Source organism: Leucoraja erinacea, unplaced genomic scaffold (genome assembly GCF_028641065.1).
Source record: "Leucoraja erinacea ecotype New England unplaced genomic scaffold, Leri_hhj_1 Leri_191S, whole genome shotgun sequence".
Lineage (NCBI taxonomy): Eukaryota > Metazoa > Chordata > Chondrichthyes > Rajiformes > Rajidae > Leucoraja > Leucoraja erinaceus.
The window spans coordinates 73071-90741 of NW_026576092.1; the positions used below are offsets into that span (position 1 = coordinate 73071).

The window sequence follows — 17671 nt, forward strand, 5'->3', positions numbered from 1 at the left end:
ACAACTAAGTTACAGAGATAGGTTGAATAAGTTAGGTCTTTATTCTCTGGAGCGCAGAAGGTTAAGGGGGGACCTGATAGAGGTCTTTAAAATGATGAGAGGGATAGACAGAGTTGATGTGGACAAGCTTTTCCCTTTGAGAATAGGGAAGATTCAAACAAGAGGACATGACTTCAGAATTAAGGGACAGAAGTTTAGGGGTAATATGAGGGGGAACTTCTTTACTCAGAGAGTGGTGGCGGTGTGGAATGAGCTTCCAGTGGAAGTGGTGGAGGCAGGTTCATTGGTATCATTTAAAAATAAATTGGATAAGCATATGCATGAGAAGGGAATGGAGGGTTATGGTATGAGTGCAGGCAGGTGGGACTAAGGGAAAAAAGCTGTTCGGCACGGACTTGTAGGGCCGAGATGGCCTATTTCCGTGCTGTAATTGTTATATGGTTATATGGTTATATGGGAAGCCGTGAAATGGAACCCCCAAGGCAAAAGGAAAAGAGGTCGCCGCAGGATCAGCTGGAGAAGAGGTGTCCACACAGAATTGTCTGAGAGTGGGCTCAACTGGGGAAATCTCGAAAGAACTGCTAACAACCGAGTGAGGTGGAGGACATTTGTAAATGCCGATGCTCCCTAGAGGAGCGCAAAGGGCTTAAGAAGAAGGGACGTATGTGTACTATGTAAATGCCTCGATTGCAATCATGTATATTATTTCCGCTGACCGGATAGCACGAAACAAAAGCTTTTCACTTTACCTCTGTAGACGTGACAATAAACTAAACTGTAACTGTAATTTTCTTCACCCCTTGCTATGGGAACAAATATGTACATTCACCCTGCCCATGCCTCTCCTGACTTTATTCACCTCTGCAGGATCACTCCCAGTCTTCTGCTGCTCAATCAATGATTGGCCCGACCTCTCCCTAAAGTGACACGAATATTCCTGCACTGATCAAAATCATAATCATACATTATTAGCCAAGTATGTTTTGCAACATACGAGGAATTTGATTTTCCGTACAATCATACGTACACTTTTTCTGTGGTGTAAAGATTTATTCGAGGTGCTTGGAAATCCTTGACAGAGGAGGAATTCCGAATTAGTATCACAAAGGGTGGCCTTAGTAATCTGCTTTTTTTTGTCTTCGTTACCACCAGTTCATGTAGACCCCAAGATCAAAATAAATAAAGAAAATGAGAACACACCAAATATTCTTGTTTTAACAGTTTTATGCCGAGCGAGCCTCAGACCACCAGAGCAGAATCCAACTTTTTCAGGTCTTAACCAGAAACACCTTTCCTTTTCTCTAGAGATGCTAGATACTTTTGAAAAATATAAAAGTGGATAAGTCTCCAGGTCCTGACAGGATTTTCCCAAGGACATTGAGGGAAGTTAGTGTAGAAATAGCCGGGGCTATGACAGAAATATTTCAAATGTCATTAGAAACGGGAATAGTCCCCGAGGATTGGCGTACTGCGCATGTTGTTCCATTGTTTAAAAAGGGTTCTAAGAGTAAACCTAACAATTATAGACCTGTTAGTTTGACTTCAGTGGTGGGAAAATTAATGGAAAAGATACTTAGAGATAATATATATAAGAATCTGGATAAACAGGGTCTGATTAGGAACAGTCAACATGGATTTGTGCCTGGAAGGTCATGTTTGACTAATCGTCTTGAATTTTTTGAAGGGGTTACTAGGGAAATTGACGAGGGTAAAGCAGTGGATGTTGTCTATATGGACTTTAGTAAGGCCTTTGACAAGGTTGCTCATGGAAGGTTGGTTAAGAAGGTTAAACTGTTGGGTATAAATGCCGGAATAGCAAGATGGATTCAACAGTGGCTGAATGGGAGAAGCCAGAGGGTAATGGTGGATGGCTGTTTATCGGGTTGGAGGCAGGTGACTAGTGGGGTGCCTCATGGATCAGTGTTGGGTCCTTTGTTGTTTGTCATGTACATCAATGATCTGGATGAAGGGGTGGTAAATTGGATTAGTAAGTATGCAGATGATACCAAGATAGGGGGTGTTGTGGATAATGAAGAGGATTTCCAAAGTCTACAGAGTGATTTAGGCCATTTGGAAAAATGGGCTGAAAGATGGCAGATGGAGTTTAATGCTGATAAATGTGAGGTGCTACACCTTGGCAGGACAAATCAAAATAGGACGTACATGGTAAATGGTAGGGAATTGAAGAATACAGTTGAACATAGGGATCTGGGAATAACCGTGCATAGTTCCTTGAAGGTGGAATCTCATATAGATAGGGTGGTAAATAAATCTTTTGGTATGCTAGCCTTTATAAATCAGAGCATTTAGTATAGAAGCTGGGATGTAATGTTAAAATTGTACAAGGCATTGGTGAGACAAAATCTGGAGTATGGTGTACAATTTTGGTCGCCCAATTATAGGAAGGATGTCAACAAAATAGAGAGAGTACAGAGGAGATTTACTAGAATGTTGCCTGGGTTTCAACAACTAAGTTACAGAGATAGGTTGAATAAGTTAGGTCTTTATTCTCTGGAGCGCAGAAGGTTAAGGGGGGACTTGATAGAGGTCTTTAAAATGATGAGATGGATAGACAGAGTTGATGTGGACAAGCTTTTCCCTTTGAGAATATGGAAGATTCAAACAAGAGGACATGACTTCAGAATTAAGGGACAGAAGTTTAGGGGTAACATGAGGGGGGACTTCTTTACTCAGAGAGTGGTAGCGGTGTGGAATGAGCTTCCAGTGGAAGTGGTGTCGGCAGGTTCATTGGCATCATTTAAAAATAACTTTGATAGGCATATGGATGAGAAGGGAATGGAGGGTTATGGTATGAGTGCAGGCAGGTGGGACTAAGGGAAAAAAGTTGTTCGGCACGGACTTGTAGGGCCGAGATGGCCTGTTTCCGTGCTGTAATTGTTATATGGTTATATGGTTATATGCTGCCTGACCCGCCGAGTTACTCCAGCACTGTCTGTCTATCTCCGATGTAACCCGGCATCTACAGTGCCTTCACACACACCAGAATCGAACTATAATTTGCCAGTATTCAGCAAGGAACACGGCGTTGTGAAGTGGGTGAAGGTACACAAGTGGAAGAGGGAACGTGTGAGATTGTCTGACCCATAAACACTGGTACATTAAACCCAGCCTGAAAAACATGGACAAGAACAACAACCTGTACGAACCGCTGTGTGGCTGATGAATGTAATGGGAATGGTTACTGAAATCCCCATTCGATTCCATGTGCGGCCAACTCAGCAACACAAAAGAGATGGGAAAAAAGAGAACTCACAGTTTAAAGTTAGTGGAGAGTCTGAGAGAAGTTTCATTACATTAACCACAATTGCCTCATCTGTTTGTTTAAAGTTCCATAACTAATGTTAGTAATTGGACAAACTAATTGAATCACTGGAGATTTACGCCGGGTACAAATATAGGTTTGGATTCACGTTGCTTGATCTGACTGTGGATCTGAGCACCGCCTCCAGCAGCATCGAGTCTCTGGGAGAGAGCGATGAGTAGACCAATCCTTGCACAAATTAAGGCCGTTTTCTACCCTGTTCTCGTGGCGTTCGGGGTTCCAGGTGAGTTCTGTTATCGCTTGTCAATGTGACTTCGTCTTTTGAGAGTAGCTGAGCTGAGGGGAGAGGGGTCCCAATCATGGGTCAGAGTAACAAAACGAGAACGTGAGGTTAGAAACCAACTGTAATTAACCAGTTGTCGCGTTGATCTTCCCGCCGCCCGCTGATCCCACGCTCACTGGGTCTTGCTTTCTGACCAGTAAGGGAATGGGCTACAGCGGGAAATGCGCCGCCCTCTCCCCGTCCCCGTATTTTCCCTGACAGTCAATGGTAAACAAAATAGAGAACAGTGAGCTGGATTTTCTTATCCAGATATTCAAGTCCGTAGACTGACTACCCAACCACAACTGGTGGATATTTACCTCTTTACAACGTTCACAAGACGTTAAACAGATACAAAGAGCTGAAGTAACTCCGAGGCAACATCTATGGACAGCATGGATAGTTGGCGTTAAATGTCGGGAACCTTCTTCAGACTCTTAAAATCTGAGTCAGATTAAACCGCCAACTGCAGTTCCTTGTGTCAACATTCTTCCAAAACAAAATATCTCTCAACTGGCCCCGAGATTTCCTGCTATTAACATCCCCATAATTCTGATGGAAGCAACATTTTGTGCTCGGGTGTTCGTGGCGGGAGGCTTCCAGCAGCTGCCGTGCGGTGACGGTTGAGAGAGATTTTATTTAACCACTGAATTAAGGTTGCAAGTAACTGGACATGTACCACAACAACATTTAAAGGGCATTCGGACAGGTACGTGAACAGGTATTTTTTGAATGGATATGGGTCAAACGTAGATAGGTGGAATTTGTGTAGATGGGCAAGTAGGGCTAAAGGTTCAGTTTCAGTGCTGTACGACTCTAAGACTTGTCGCTGTCCTCTGAAGCGACTTCGCCAGCCGTTCTCGTCTATTTGACAAACAGCGGATAGACAATGCATTCTGAGTTGGAGAAAGTGTCCACACAACATTTACACGGCGGCTTTAACCGAGACCGCCGGGAGCGCAGAAGGTTAAGGGGGGACTTGATAGATGTTTTTAAAATGATGAGAGGGATAGACAGAGTTGACGTGGAAAAGCTTTTCCCACTGAGAGTAGGGAAGATTCAAACAAGGGGACATGACATGAGAATTAAGGGACTGAAGTTTAGGGGTAACATGAGGGGGAACTTCTTTACTCAGAGAGTGGTAGCTGTGTGGAATGAGCTTCCAGTGAAGGTGGTGGAGGCAGGTTCGTTTTTATCATTTAAAAATAAATTGGATAGTTATATGGATGGGAAGGGAATGGAGGGTTATGGTCTGAGCGCAGGTATATGGGACTAGGGGAGATTATGTGTTCGGCACGGACTAGAAGGGTCGAGATGGCCTGTTTCCGTGCTGTAATTGTTATATGGTTATATGGTTATATGGTTATATGGTTATATCAACGTAGTTTTCAATCAACCTCCTTCTCTCATTATTACTCCAACGCCGAATGGCTTAATTCTGCTCCTATAACTTATGACTGTCTGACGTTATTTATTGTTTGTTGCATTTAATTCCCCACTCTGACCCGGTGGGATTTAAACTCATCTATCAGGACCAACCCTTCACTCTACTGAATATTACACCAATTGTAGACCAACACTACAAAACACTTTCTTCCTCGCCTGTCCCAGCCCCTTGTTCTGATCACCATGTTTCCCACTTTCCCATTTCTTCCTTGCAGCAAATTTACTGACGGTCGCTATTGTGTTCCGGGGAAGGTGCGGCCTCTCCAAATGCATCAGCCGCTACCTGTTGTCCATGGCACTCGCCGACCTCATGGTCCTGGTCGTCAACGTCACTCTCCAATTCATTAAGCCCATGTACTTCCCAGGGTCACTCCTGGACATTACTCCAGTCTGCAGCATCATCTTCTACCTGGGTGTGGTGGCCATTGACTGTTCCGTCTGGTTTACTGTTCTCTTCACCTTCGATAGGTTTATCGCTATTTGTTTCCAGAATATTAAAGCGAAATATTGTACGGAGAAAACCGCGACTGTGATTATAACATCAGTGTGTGTGATCAGCCTTGCACTGAACGTTGGTTTTTGCTTTATATTTGAACCGGCAAAAGTAATTGACAATATACCAATGTTCTGTGTTGTAAAATCCACCTTCTACACATCGCCTCTCTGGGCGGCTTATTACTGGCTGCGGGTAGCATTGACCCCGTTGGTTCCGTTTGTGCTGATCGCGCTGCTCAACGCTCTGACCATCAGACACATCACCCGGGCCAGCAGAGTCAGGAGGGAACTCCGGGGCAGCGGGAAGGGCGAGAGTCACAGTGACCCCGAGATAGAGAACCGAAGGAAATCCATCGTTTTACTGCTCGCCATCTCGGGCAGCTTCATCCTGCTGTGGGCGGTGAATGTGGTGCATAAAATCTGCATCAGTATCACCGATGCTGTATTATTCCAGAAATATGTCACTAACGTCTTCAGCATTCTTGCGATTATCGGGGTCATGCTGCAGTCTTTGAGCTCCTGCACCAACACGGTGATTTACGCGGTGGCGCAGACCAAGTTCAGAGCTGAGATGGTGACTCTGATTAAATCCCCCTATGATTTGATGCATACTCTAACTAAACTCTGCTTAAAGAAATGCATTTGAAAATCCATCGCCCTTGTACCATTGACGGCCCGGCGTACAACAGCTGGCGTTGGAGAGCTCAGACGGCCAAGTAGCCTGTTTTCTGCGCCGTTGCCGCTCCATTTCACGAGTAGAGGTTCCCCTCTCTCGTCCAACGCCCACATCAATTGCCAAAACACGGCTGGCGTAGCGACGATCATCTCACTCTGCGAAGCCTTCATGCTCTGGGTGTGATAACATAACCACACGACGAGGACAGTGTGGTGGATGTTGGCTACATCGGCTCTGTGACGCCTTTCACAAGATACCTAATGGGAGACTTCTCACCGCCTGTTGTACGAGTGTTTGATGTCATTGTCCCCGTGTATCGTATCCTTTGGCTGGTTCGCACGTAAAACAAAATATTGACCCTCGCTAATCTTTGACAAAGAGGAACCAATGCCAATCCCTGTTTTCAGAGTGACTGCTCATCGCATTAATAAACGAGTGAAATTGAGCATTGAAATTGAACGATGTTGTAGAGTCATAGAGTGATATAGCGTGGGAACAGGAAATCTGCACACAACGCCCAACATAGCCCAGGTACGCTAGACCGCGTTTGGTCCATATCCCTCCAAACCAAGTCAAGTCAAGTCAAGTCAAGTCAAGTCAAGTTTATTTGTCACATACACATACGAGATGTGCAGTGAAATGAAAGTGGCAATGCTCGCGGAACAACAAAACAAATTATAAACACAACCATAACACCCATATTATTTTACATAATAAATAATAGAAGGAAAAACGTTCTGTAGAGTTAGTCCCTGGTGAGAAAGGCGTTTACAGTCCGAATTGCCTCTGGGAAGAAACTCCTTCTCAACCTCTCCGTTCTCACTGCATGGCAACGGAGGCGTTTGCCTGACCGTAGCGGCTGGAACAGTCCATTGCAGGGGTGGAAGAGGTCTCTCATGATTTTGTTTGCTCTGGAGTTGCACCTCCTGTTGTATAGTTCCTGCAGGGGGGTGAGTGAAGTTCCCATAGTGCGTTCGGCCGAACGCACTACTCTCTGCAGAGCCTTCTTGTCCTTGGCAGAGCAATTCCCGAACCAGATGGTAATGTTCCCGGACAAGATGCTTTCCACCGCCGCTGCTGCGTAGAAGCACTGTAGGATCCTCGGAGACACTCTGAATTTCCTCAATTGCCTGAGGTGGTAAAGGCGCTGCCTTGCCTTACTCACCAGTGCTGAGGCTTGTGATGACCTGTCCAACCCATGCAGCTGTCCGTTTCGTAAACATTGGGATAGTCCCAGCCTCAGCTACCTCCTCTGGCAGTTTCTTCCATACACTCACCGCCCTTTGCGTGAAAAAGGTTTCCCTTCAGATTCCTATTAAATATTGTCCCCCTTCACCTGTTGTATTGTGGCACGGTCCAGGAGCACACATTGAGGAACGTCATGCGGTTGTATATAGGTAATCATTGCCTCTGAAGGGGGGGGGGGGGGGGTGGAGGGGGGGGGAGAGGGGTGGGGTGAGAGGATTGCGGAGAGGGGGGAGGAGAGGAGATGAGATGAGGGGAGTGGGAGCTGGAGAGGGGAGGGGGAGGTGGGAGAGGGGAGATGAGAGGGGGGAGGGAGCCCTCCATCTCTGACCTCCCTTCTCTGCCCCCTCCTCCCTCTCTGCGCCCCCCTTCCTCTCTGCGCCCCTTCCCTCTCTATGGAGTGGTGAATATTGGAACCTATGGGTGAGTGGTGGAGGATTGCATTCGGGAACCAGCCCTCCCCTGTGACACCGCGCCCACCCCCACACCTCAATCTCTACACCCCTCCCTCTCCCTCTCCCTCTCCATCTCTACCCCTCTCCCCTTCCCTCTCCATCCTCCCCTCACCAGCCGCGCCTGCGCTGCTGGAGGTTATGCGTGGAGTGGATAGGGCGGGGGATGGGGTAAAGGGAGCGAATTAATAATATTAATATAATATCAAGGGGGGTAGTGTGTGTGGGGGGTGGGTTAGTGTGTGTGTGTGTGTGTGTGTGTGTGTGGGAGAGTGTGTGTGTGTGTGTGTGTGTGAGTGTGTGTGTGTGTGTGTGTGTGTTTATTTGTGTGTGTGTGTGTGATCACATCTACTCGAAGAAACGACGCGCTAACGGGAACATGTTTACATATTTACCCCTCTGGAGTCAAAAATTTGCTTAGCTGAAAATAACCATATAACCATATAACAATTACAGCACGGAAACAGGCCATCTCGGCCCTACAAGTCCGTGCCGAACATCTTTTTTTCCCTTAGTCCCACCTGCCTGCACTCATGCCATAACCCTCCATTCCCTTCTCATCCATATGCCTATCCAATTTATTTTTAAGTGATACCAACGAACCTGCCTCCACCACTTCCACTGGAAGCTCATTCCACACCGCTACCCCTCTCTGAGTAAAGAAGTTCCCCCTCATGTTATCCCTAAACTTCTGTCCCTTAATTCTGAAGTCATGTCCTCTTGTTTGAGTCTTCCCTATTCTCAAATGGAAAAGCTGATCCACATCAACTCTATCTATTCCTCTCATCGTGCATTATTTCTTCAGTTATTAATAAAAATGTTCAAGAATCTGAAATGTCCTTGAAAATAATAACCCAGCGGCTCTGGCTGAGTGCCGCGAGCTCTGAGTGCCGCGTCTGCGCTGCGAGCTGACATACACATTACACATACCCTCTCTCCCACCGTTCCTATTTCTCCCTCACCTTCGCCTCGCTCTTTCCCCACTACTCCCCGTCTCTCTCTCTCTCTCTCCCATCGCCTCTCTCACCCCACACTCCTTTCAGGGAACATTAGTTTAAGAAACAGGAAACAAAGAGTTCTCTGGAAACTTTCAAGAGGGGGAGCTAGACAGGGCTCTTAAAGATAGCTCTCACTCTCACTTGAAAGTATCCATAGAACCCGCCTCCACCGCCCTGAGGCAGAACATTCCAGGCTCACAAGTCTGTGAAAACAAGTGTTTCCTCATCCCCGTTCTAAACGGCTTACACCTTATTCTTAAACTGTGACCCCTCTGGTTCTAGACTCCCCCAACATCAGGAACATGTTTCCTGCCTCTAGCGTGTCCAAACCCTAACCAAAGTCTACTCCACTCAAGCCCGAAGGACTGTGGCAGTTCAGTTCGATATTTGGTGGGAATGATGCATTTGTAATGCGACAACAGGTGGCGTGTGTGGGGTTGGGGTTGAGGTGCGGTGCATTGAGGCATGGTGTGATCCTCGAGTGGCAATAAAATCCATTGGGAAGCAATAAAATCCTTTCCGTGGTAGTGAGAGACTGGCTGGAACGGTGCTGTTAAATTATTTTAATTGTGTTTTTGTGTGTTCTTTTTCATTGTACCGCTGCTGGCAAATTCATTTCGCTTGCACTTTATGTGCAAGTGACGAATAAAACTGATATTGATATTGTCTTCAGCGCGGCAGAAGCTATATCTGTACCTGTCCAAATGCCGTTCAAATATTGCTATTTTTCCTTATTCAACCATTCGCTCTGGCAGCTCGTAACATAAACACGCCATCCTCTGTGCGAACAAGTTGACTCCACCTTTTATCACAAAGTTTCCCCTCTCGCCACATAGCCTATCCTCTTATTTTCTTCATTCCCCTGCTTTGGGAATATTATGAATATTTACCGTGTCTATTCCACTCATGATTTTATTTTATTTTTTTAATTTTATTTTTATTAGAAGTACGGTAAATTACAATTCTACACAACACATATATCTTAATACATTTTTTGTACCGCTTCATTTTTTTTGAGCTTTAAGAAAAAGGTAGAAGTAAGGAAAGTAAAGAAAGTGCAAGAGAGTCGTGAAGTGCAAGAGTGTTGGGAAAAGAAAGCCCCTTAGAAAAGAAGTTAGAGAAGGAAGTAAAGTGAGAAAATAGATCCTAGAAAAGAAAGAAAGAGAAAATAGAAACAATCGCTCTATTATAACATTAAACTCCGCAGAAAGGGGACTACCAACCAAGTCTGTTTTTGTTGTTTTACCTCCCGTTACCAGGTCCTGATATCACTTATTTATATATTTGTTTTTTTAAATTACTATTGCACCTCATACTTGTAATAGGTCCAGAAACATAGACCACGTCTTTTGGAATTGGTCTGCTTTACCTGCTAAGAGGAATCTCATCTCTTCCAGATGTAATGTTTCAAACATATTTGATATCCACATTTTTATTGTTGGTAATTTTTCCAGAATTTAAGTATAAGCTTTTTTCCCATTATTAGCCCGTAATTAAATAAATTCTTCTGAAACACGTTTAATTCAGGGTTACCTTCCGATATTCCGAAGATAATCCATTCTGGTTTTGGTACCAGTTTTATTTTGATCAATTTTGAAAAAATATCAAATATTTCATACCAGAATTTTTGGATTTTTGTACAAAAAACAAAAGAGTGCGCTATGGTAGCTTCTTGACACAGGCATTTATCACAGATTGGTGAAACATTAGGGAAGATTTTATTTAATTTAGTTTTTGAATAATATAATCTATGTAATGTTTTAAATTGGATGAGCGTATGTCGTACGTTGATCGAACATTTATGCACCTGTAGTAAATGATTATCCCAGGTCACTCATGATTTTATTCACCTCTGCAGGATCATCCCCAATCTAGTGCGGTTCAAGGAATGATCCGCTAGCGTGCCCGACCTCTCCCTAAAATATCGCGAATATTCCTGTGCTTATCACCCCCAGTTTACCAAGACTTCTTATTGTAACAGTTTGATTCCGAGCCAGTCTCGGAGCACCAGATTAGAATGCAACTTCTTCAGGTCTTAACCCGAAACTGGTTGTCGCGCTGATGTCCCCCGCCGTCCGCTGGTCCCACGCTCAGTGGGTTGTGTTTTCTGACCAGTAAGGGAATGGGCTACGTTTTTTGTCGGGTCACTCCTTCAGTGAACAAAAAGGTTCCAAGCTGAAACGTCATTCCAATGAAGGGTCTTGACACAAAGCGACACGTGTCCATGTCCTCCACAGATGCTGTCTCGTTCGCCGAGTTACTTCAGCACTTTGTGTTCCACGCAAACTTCTAGCATCTGTTTAAGAGGGAACTGCAGATGCTGGAGAATCGAAGGTTACACAAAAAAGCTGGAGAAACTCAGCGGGTGCAGCAGCATCTATGGAGCGAAGGAAATAGAAACATATAAACATAGAAATTAGGTGCAGGAGTAGGCCATTCGGCCCTTCGAGCCTGCACCGCCATTCAATATGATCATGGCTGATCATCCAACTCAGTATCCCGTACCTGCCTTTTCTCCATACCCCCTGATCCCCTTAGCCACAAGGGCCACATCTAACTCCCTCTTAAATATAGCCAATGAACTGGCCTCAACTACACTCTGTGGCAGAGAGTTCCCGAGATTCACCACTCTCTGTGTGAAAAAAGTTATTCTCATCTCGGTTTTAAAGGATTTCCCCCTTATCCTTAAGCTGTGACCCCTTGTCCTGGACTTCCCCAAAATCGGGAACAATCTTCCTGCATCTAGCCTGTCAAACCCCTTAAGAATTTTGTAAGTTTCTATAAGATCCCCTCTCAATCTTCTAAATTCTAGAGAGTATAAACCAAGTCTATCCAGTCTTTCTTCATAAGACAGTCCTGACATCCCAGGAATCAGTCTGGTGAACCGTCTCTGCACTCCCTCTATGGCAATAATGTCCTTCCTCAGATTTGGAGACCAAAACTGTACGCAAATTTGGAGACCAAAACTGTACGCAATACTCCAGGTGTGGTCTCACCAAGACCCTGTACAACTGCAGTAGAACCTCTCTGCTCCTATACTCAAATCCTTTTGCAAATAGGCAACGTTTCGGGCCGAAACCCTTCTTCAGACTTCTAGCATCTCCTGTTCCTTGTGTCTGCGTTGTGCTGGTATATGTTGTGAGGTCTAGAGACATTGCTGCAGCAGTTCCAGCTGCTTCCAGTAGATGGCACGGGTTAGCTACAGACCATCAACTCCCGGAGCGCAGGACTCAAGCCTAAATACCCCGGAAAATAGCGTTGCTGATGTCGCCAATCTGCCACAGACCAGCTCACTGGCGAAACCTGGGGCTGCATTATGAAACCCACAAGTAACAACAAGGATCAAGAAGGAAAAAAAAACGGTGTTTACACACATTAATGCGTAACATTGGAATAGCTGGTGAGCTGATGCGTCACAACGTCAGAGACCCTGGTTTGTTCCTGACCTCCGTTGCCGTTTGTGTGGAGTTCGCACGTTCTACCTGTGGCCGCGTGGATTTATAACCATATAACCATATAACAATTACAGCACGGAAACAGGCCATCTCGGCCCTAATAGTCCATGCCGAACAAATTTTTTTCCCCTTAGTCCCACCTGCCTGCACTCATACCATAACCCTCCATTCCCTTCTCATCCATATGCCTATCCAATTTATTTTTAAATGATACCAATGAACCTGCCTCCACCACTTCCACTGGAAGCTCATTCCACACCGCCACCACTCTCTGCGTAAAGAAGTTCCCCCTCATATTACCCCTAAACTTCTGTCCCTTAATTCTGAAGTCATGTCCTCTTGTTTGAATCTTCCCTATTCTCAAAGGGAAAAGCTTGTCCACATCAACTCTGTCTATCCCTCTCATCATTTTAAAGACCTCTATCAGGTCCCCCCTTAACCTTCTGCGCTCCAGAGAATAAAGACCTAACTTATTCAACCTATCTCTGTAACTTAGTTGTTGAAACCCTGGCAACATTCTAGTAAATCTCCTCTGTACTCTCTCTATTTCCTCCAATGACTTCCAAAACTTGCGGCTTAATTCTCCTCCGTAAAATTGCCCCCCCCCCCCAAAAAAATGGAATGAACTAAAAAGAAAAACGTTGCCCCGGCAGTCGCTCTTAAATCCCTCTCCTCTCACTGTAAGGCTGAGTCCACGAGCTTTAGAAGCTGCTACCATAGGAAAAAAGACTGAGCATTCACTTTATCCATGCCCCTCATCATCTTGTACACCCCAACATAATTTCTCAGCCTCCTATTCTGCAAAGAACAAGCTCTCATCCGATCCACCCCCCAACGATTCAAATGTATTTTATTGTCACATGCACCTCGGTATAGTAAAATTCTTTGTTCCTGCACACAATGCACAAACTACACAGAGTCGCCACATTTCCAGCGCCGACTGAGTCACAAAAGTGCTAATTAGTGGCATATTGTTTCCCTTTGTTCTCAGCGCCCCCGCTCCCGCTCCTCCATGCGGATCCAGATGCCATATTCAATCTAATCCAATTCCCCTTCATTTGACCCACATCCCTCTCATCCATGTACCTGTCTAAATGTATTTACGTGAATACACCTGCCTCAACTACCTACTCCGGCAAATTGTTCCATGTTAATTCTTTCCCCACTAACTTTAAACCTACATTCCTAAGTTCTTGATTACCCACGTTAGGGGAAAATATTGAATTCTACCTCCCTCCCCCCTCCCTCATAATTTTATGTTTACTCACAGCCGCCTGCCCTCCAAGGAACAAAATCATGGACCTGCCAACCTCTCTCCCTGTGGCTCAAACGCTGCCCCTGCGCTGTAGCAAAGGGATTAGACAATAGGTGCAGGAGTAGGCCATTCGGCCGTTCGAGCCAGCACCGCCATTCAATGTGATCGTGGCTGATCATCCCCAATCAGTACCCCGTTCCTGCCTGCTCCCCATATCCACCGACTCCGCTATCTTTAAGAGCCCTATCTGGCTCTCTTGAAAGCATCCAGATAACCTGCCTCCACTGCCCTCTGACACAGAGAATTCCACAGACTCACAACTGTGTGAAGAAGTGTTTCCTCGTCTCCGTTCAAAATGGCTTACCCCTTATTCTTAAAAAGTGGCCTCTGGTTCTGGACTCCCCCAACACCGGGAACATGTTTTCTGCATCTAACGTGTCCAAACCCTTAATAATCTTATATGTTTCAATAAGATGTCCTCTCATCCTTCTAAACTCCAGAGCGTACAAGCCCAGCCGCTCCATTCTCTCAGCATATGACAGTCCCGCCATCCCGGGAATTAATCTTGTAAACCTACGCTGCACTCCCTCAATAGCAAGAATGTCCTTCAACAAATCTACAACACAATACTCAAGGTGTGGTCTAACCAGGGCCCTATATAACTGCAGAAGGACCTCTTCACTCCTAGAATTCTGGTGAACTTCTACCGCTGCACCATCGAGAGTATCCTTACCAACTGCATCACAGTATGGTATGGCAACTGCTCTGTCTCCGACCGGAAGGCATTGCAGAGGGTGGTGAAAATTGCCCAACGCATCACCGGTTCCTCGCTCCCCTCCATTGAGTCTGTCCAAAGCAAGCGTTGTCTGCGGAGGGCGCTCAGCATCGCCAAGGATTGCTCTCACGCCAACCATGGACTGTTTACCCTCCTACCATCCGGGAGGCGCTACAGGTTTCTCCGTTGCCGAACCAGCAGGCCGAGGAACAGCTTCTTCCTGGCGGCTGTCACTCTACTCAACAACGTACCTCAGTGGCTGCCAATCACCACCCCCCCCCCCCCCCCCCCCGACACTTATTATTATTTATTCAAATCATTTGCTATGTCACTCTTCCAGGGAGATGCTAAATGCATTTCGTTGTCTCTGTACTGTACACTGACAATGACAATTAAAATTGAATCTGAATCTGAATCTATACTCAATTCCTCTTGTTATTGAATTTGCTTTCTTCATTGTCTGCTGTACCTGCATGCATAATTTCATTGACTGATGAACAAAGGGCCTCTAGATCGCGTTGTACTTCCCCTTTTCCCAACTTGACACCATTTACAAAATGATCTGCCTTCCTGTTTTTGCTTCCAAGGTGGATGACCCCACACTAATCCACATTAAACTGCACCATGCCCACTCACCCAACCTGTCCAAGTCACCCTGCATTTGCATAGCATCCTCCTCAGTTTACACTGCCACCCAGCTTTGTGTCATCTGCAAATTTGCTAATGTTACTTTGAATCCCTTCATCCAAATCATTGATGTATTGTAAATAGCTGCGGTCCCAGCACCGAGCCTTGTGATACCCCGCCAGTCACTGCCTGCCATTCAGAAAGGTTTCCTGCCTGCCAACCAATTTTCTGTCCATGTCAGCACTCTACCCCCAATACCATGTGCCCTAATTTTACCCACTAATGACAACATTTCGTTGTCTAATGCATTTCGTTGTCTCTGTACTGTACACTGACAATGACAATTAAAATTGAATCTGAATCTGAATCTAATCTCATTTGGATTGGAACCATTGAATCAGTTGCCTAAGGACATGCTCACTCTTCGTATCCATAGACCCTTCAGGTAACAGAGGTGTCTGCAGGTGCTGGACATAGGCAAAAGACAAGGAACTGGAGGAACTAAGCAGGCGGGACAGCATCTGTGGGGGGAAACAGGCAGTCAGCACTTGCCTTGGCCACTATTTTGTCCCACGTGGCTTCCAGCTCCGTTTCTAAGCTTCACAATGTGAAGCAGCCAGGACCTTGGGCAATTGCATTCCTTCCATCGCTTCTCCTAACAGTGCTCCCTTCCTGCCCGTGCTCTGCACTATCTGCCATGTTCTGGTATCTTCTGGCCCTCACTCCTTGAGCATTTGGCATGGTTGAAAAATGAGAATGCTGCAATATCGGTTGCAGTAGGCAGGAGGGTGTTAGAACAAAGCCAAACAATTGAAAGTAGCTGGAAGTATCATTTTTTGAAAAAAGGGTCCCAACCTGATACGTCACCTATCCACGTTCTCCGGGGATGCTGCCTGACCCATTGAACCAGCACTTGTCTTAAGGGAGCATCCGCCACATGGACAAAGGAACAAACACACATTTCTGTAAAGCCTAAACAAAAGGCAATGGCATTAATAGATTTCAACAATGACACAGCTGGTACAGATGCTGCCTCTCAGTGCAAGCGACCTAGATTGGATTCTGACATTTTCTGTGTACAGTTCACACGCTCTTCGTGCCCTCATGTGTTTCCTCCGGGTACCCTGGCTGCAGGGAGTGTGTAGGCAGTGGATGTGAAACTGGGATAAGTGTGAGCAGGTGATCGACGGTCAATGTGGACTGAAGGGTATGTTTCCGTGCTTATACATCTCAACTCATTGGTTGCGAAGTAGTTATTGGTAAATTGGTAACAAGCAAAATACAAAATGCCGGTTAAACGTAGTGGGACCAACCGCATCTGTGAAAGGAATGGACAGGTGACCTCGAGTCGGGATTCATGAAATGCATTGGAATGAAACCACCCCAAACAAGGGGTTATATCAGAGACACAAAAAGCTGGAGTAGCTCAGCAGGACAGGCAGCATCTCTGGAGAGAAGGAATGGGTGATGTTTCGGGTCGAGAAGAGGAGTCTCAACCCAAAACGTCACCCATTCCTTCTCCCCAGAGATGCTGCCTGTCCCACTGAGTTACTCCAGCATTTTGCATCTATCTTCGCTTTGAACCAGCATCTATATAGAGAGAGTACAGAGGAGATTTACTAGAATGTTGCCTGGGTTTCAGCAACTAAGTTACAGAGAAAGGTTGAACAAGTTAGGGCTTTATTCTTTGAGCGCGCAGGTTAAGGGGGGGACTTGATAGATGTTTTTTAAATGATGAGAGGGATAGACAGAGTTGACGTGGAAAAGCTTTTCCCACTGAGAGTAGGGAAGATTCAAACAAGGGGACATGACATGAGAATTAAGGGACTGAAGTTTAGGGGTAACATGAGGGGGAACGTCTTTACTCAGAGTGGTAGCTGTGTGGAATGAGCTTCCAGTGAAGGTGGTGGAGGCAGGTTCGTTTTTATCATTTAAAAATAAATTGGATAGTTATATGGATGGGAAGGGAATGGAGGGTTATGGTCTGACCGCAGGTATATGGGACTAGGGGAGATTATGTGTTCGGCACGGACTAGAAGGGTCGAGATGGCCTGTTTCCGTGCTGTAATTGTTATATGGTATATTATATGGTTATCTACAGTTCCTTCTTACACAAGGGGTTATATCAGATGGTTTAAGGTTAAAAATAGGCTTCCAGTCCTTTCTTTATTGCAATGCCCAACAGGGCATTTCTTGCACTCAAACATCTTTTGGAGACCTGCCGCCACAGGGCACCAGCAGCAGCTTTGGCCGAGGGCAAAGACAATTGAAAATCAAGAACTTAAACCTGCCTCAAAAATTACCTGCCAGGCATGATCCAGGTTGAGCTTGCGACAGCAGACAGCTCTTACCGCCAGCGTGTCTCAAGATCTTCTAATCATTCGAAGAATGTAGGCATTAATATCAGCTGTCTCTCTCAAGCCATAATTTCCAGATTTCAGGCCCTAAGCCCACCCTGTTGGGCAGGCTGATAACCACATGCCCAATCCCAGTCCACTCAACTCCCAAGATTTATCATGGGGCGATTTCTCAGGCTTATAGGACGTCCTTTTAGTTTAGTTTAGAGTTTAGGGAGATGAGGAGAATTTATTTAGTCAGAGGGATCTGTGGAATTCGTTGCCACAGGTTATAAATGCCAAGTC

General features: G+C 45.5%; 1 protein-coding gene across 1 annotated transcript; it reads left to right on the forward strand.

Annotated features, from left to right (window-relative positions):
- Positions 1-3496: 3496 nt before the first annotated feature.
- Positions 3497-6192, forward strand: LOC129716229 (probable G-protein coupled receptor 139). The gene is made up of 2 exons (XM_055666101.1): positions 3497-3566; positions 5267-6192. Exons 1-2 carry the CDS (start codon positions 3497-3499, stop codon positions 6190-6192), a joined length of 996 nt encoding a protein of 331 aa, XP_055522076.1.
- The last annotated feature ends 11479 nt before the right edge of the window (positions 6193-17671 follow it).

Bases quoted from the DNA above. Each gene is read 5' to 3' on its own strand.
- LOC129716229 (XM_055666101.1), top strand. From the start codon at position 3,497: ATGAGTAGACCAATCCTTGCACAAATTAAGGCCGTTTTCTACCCTGTT. The intron at 3,567-5,266 runs GTGAGTTCTGTT...TCTTCCTTGCAG, and splicing joins CGTGGCGTTCGGGGTTCCAG to CAAATTTACTGACGGTCGCT.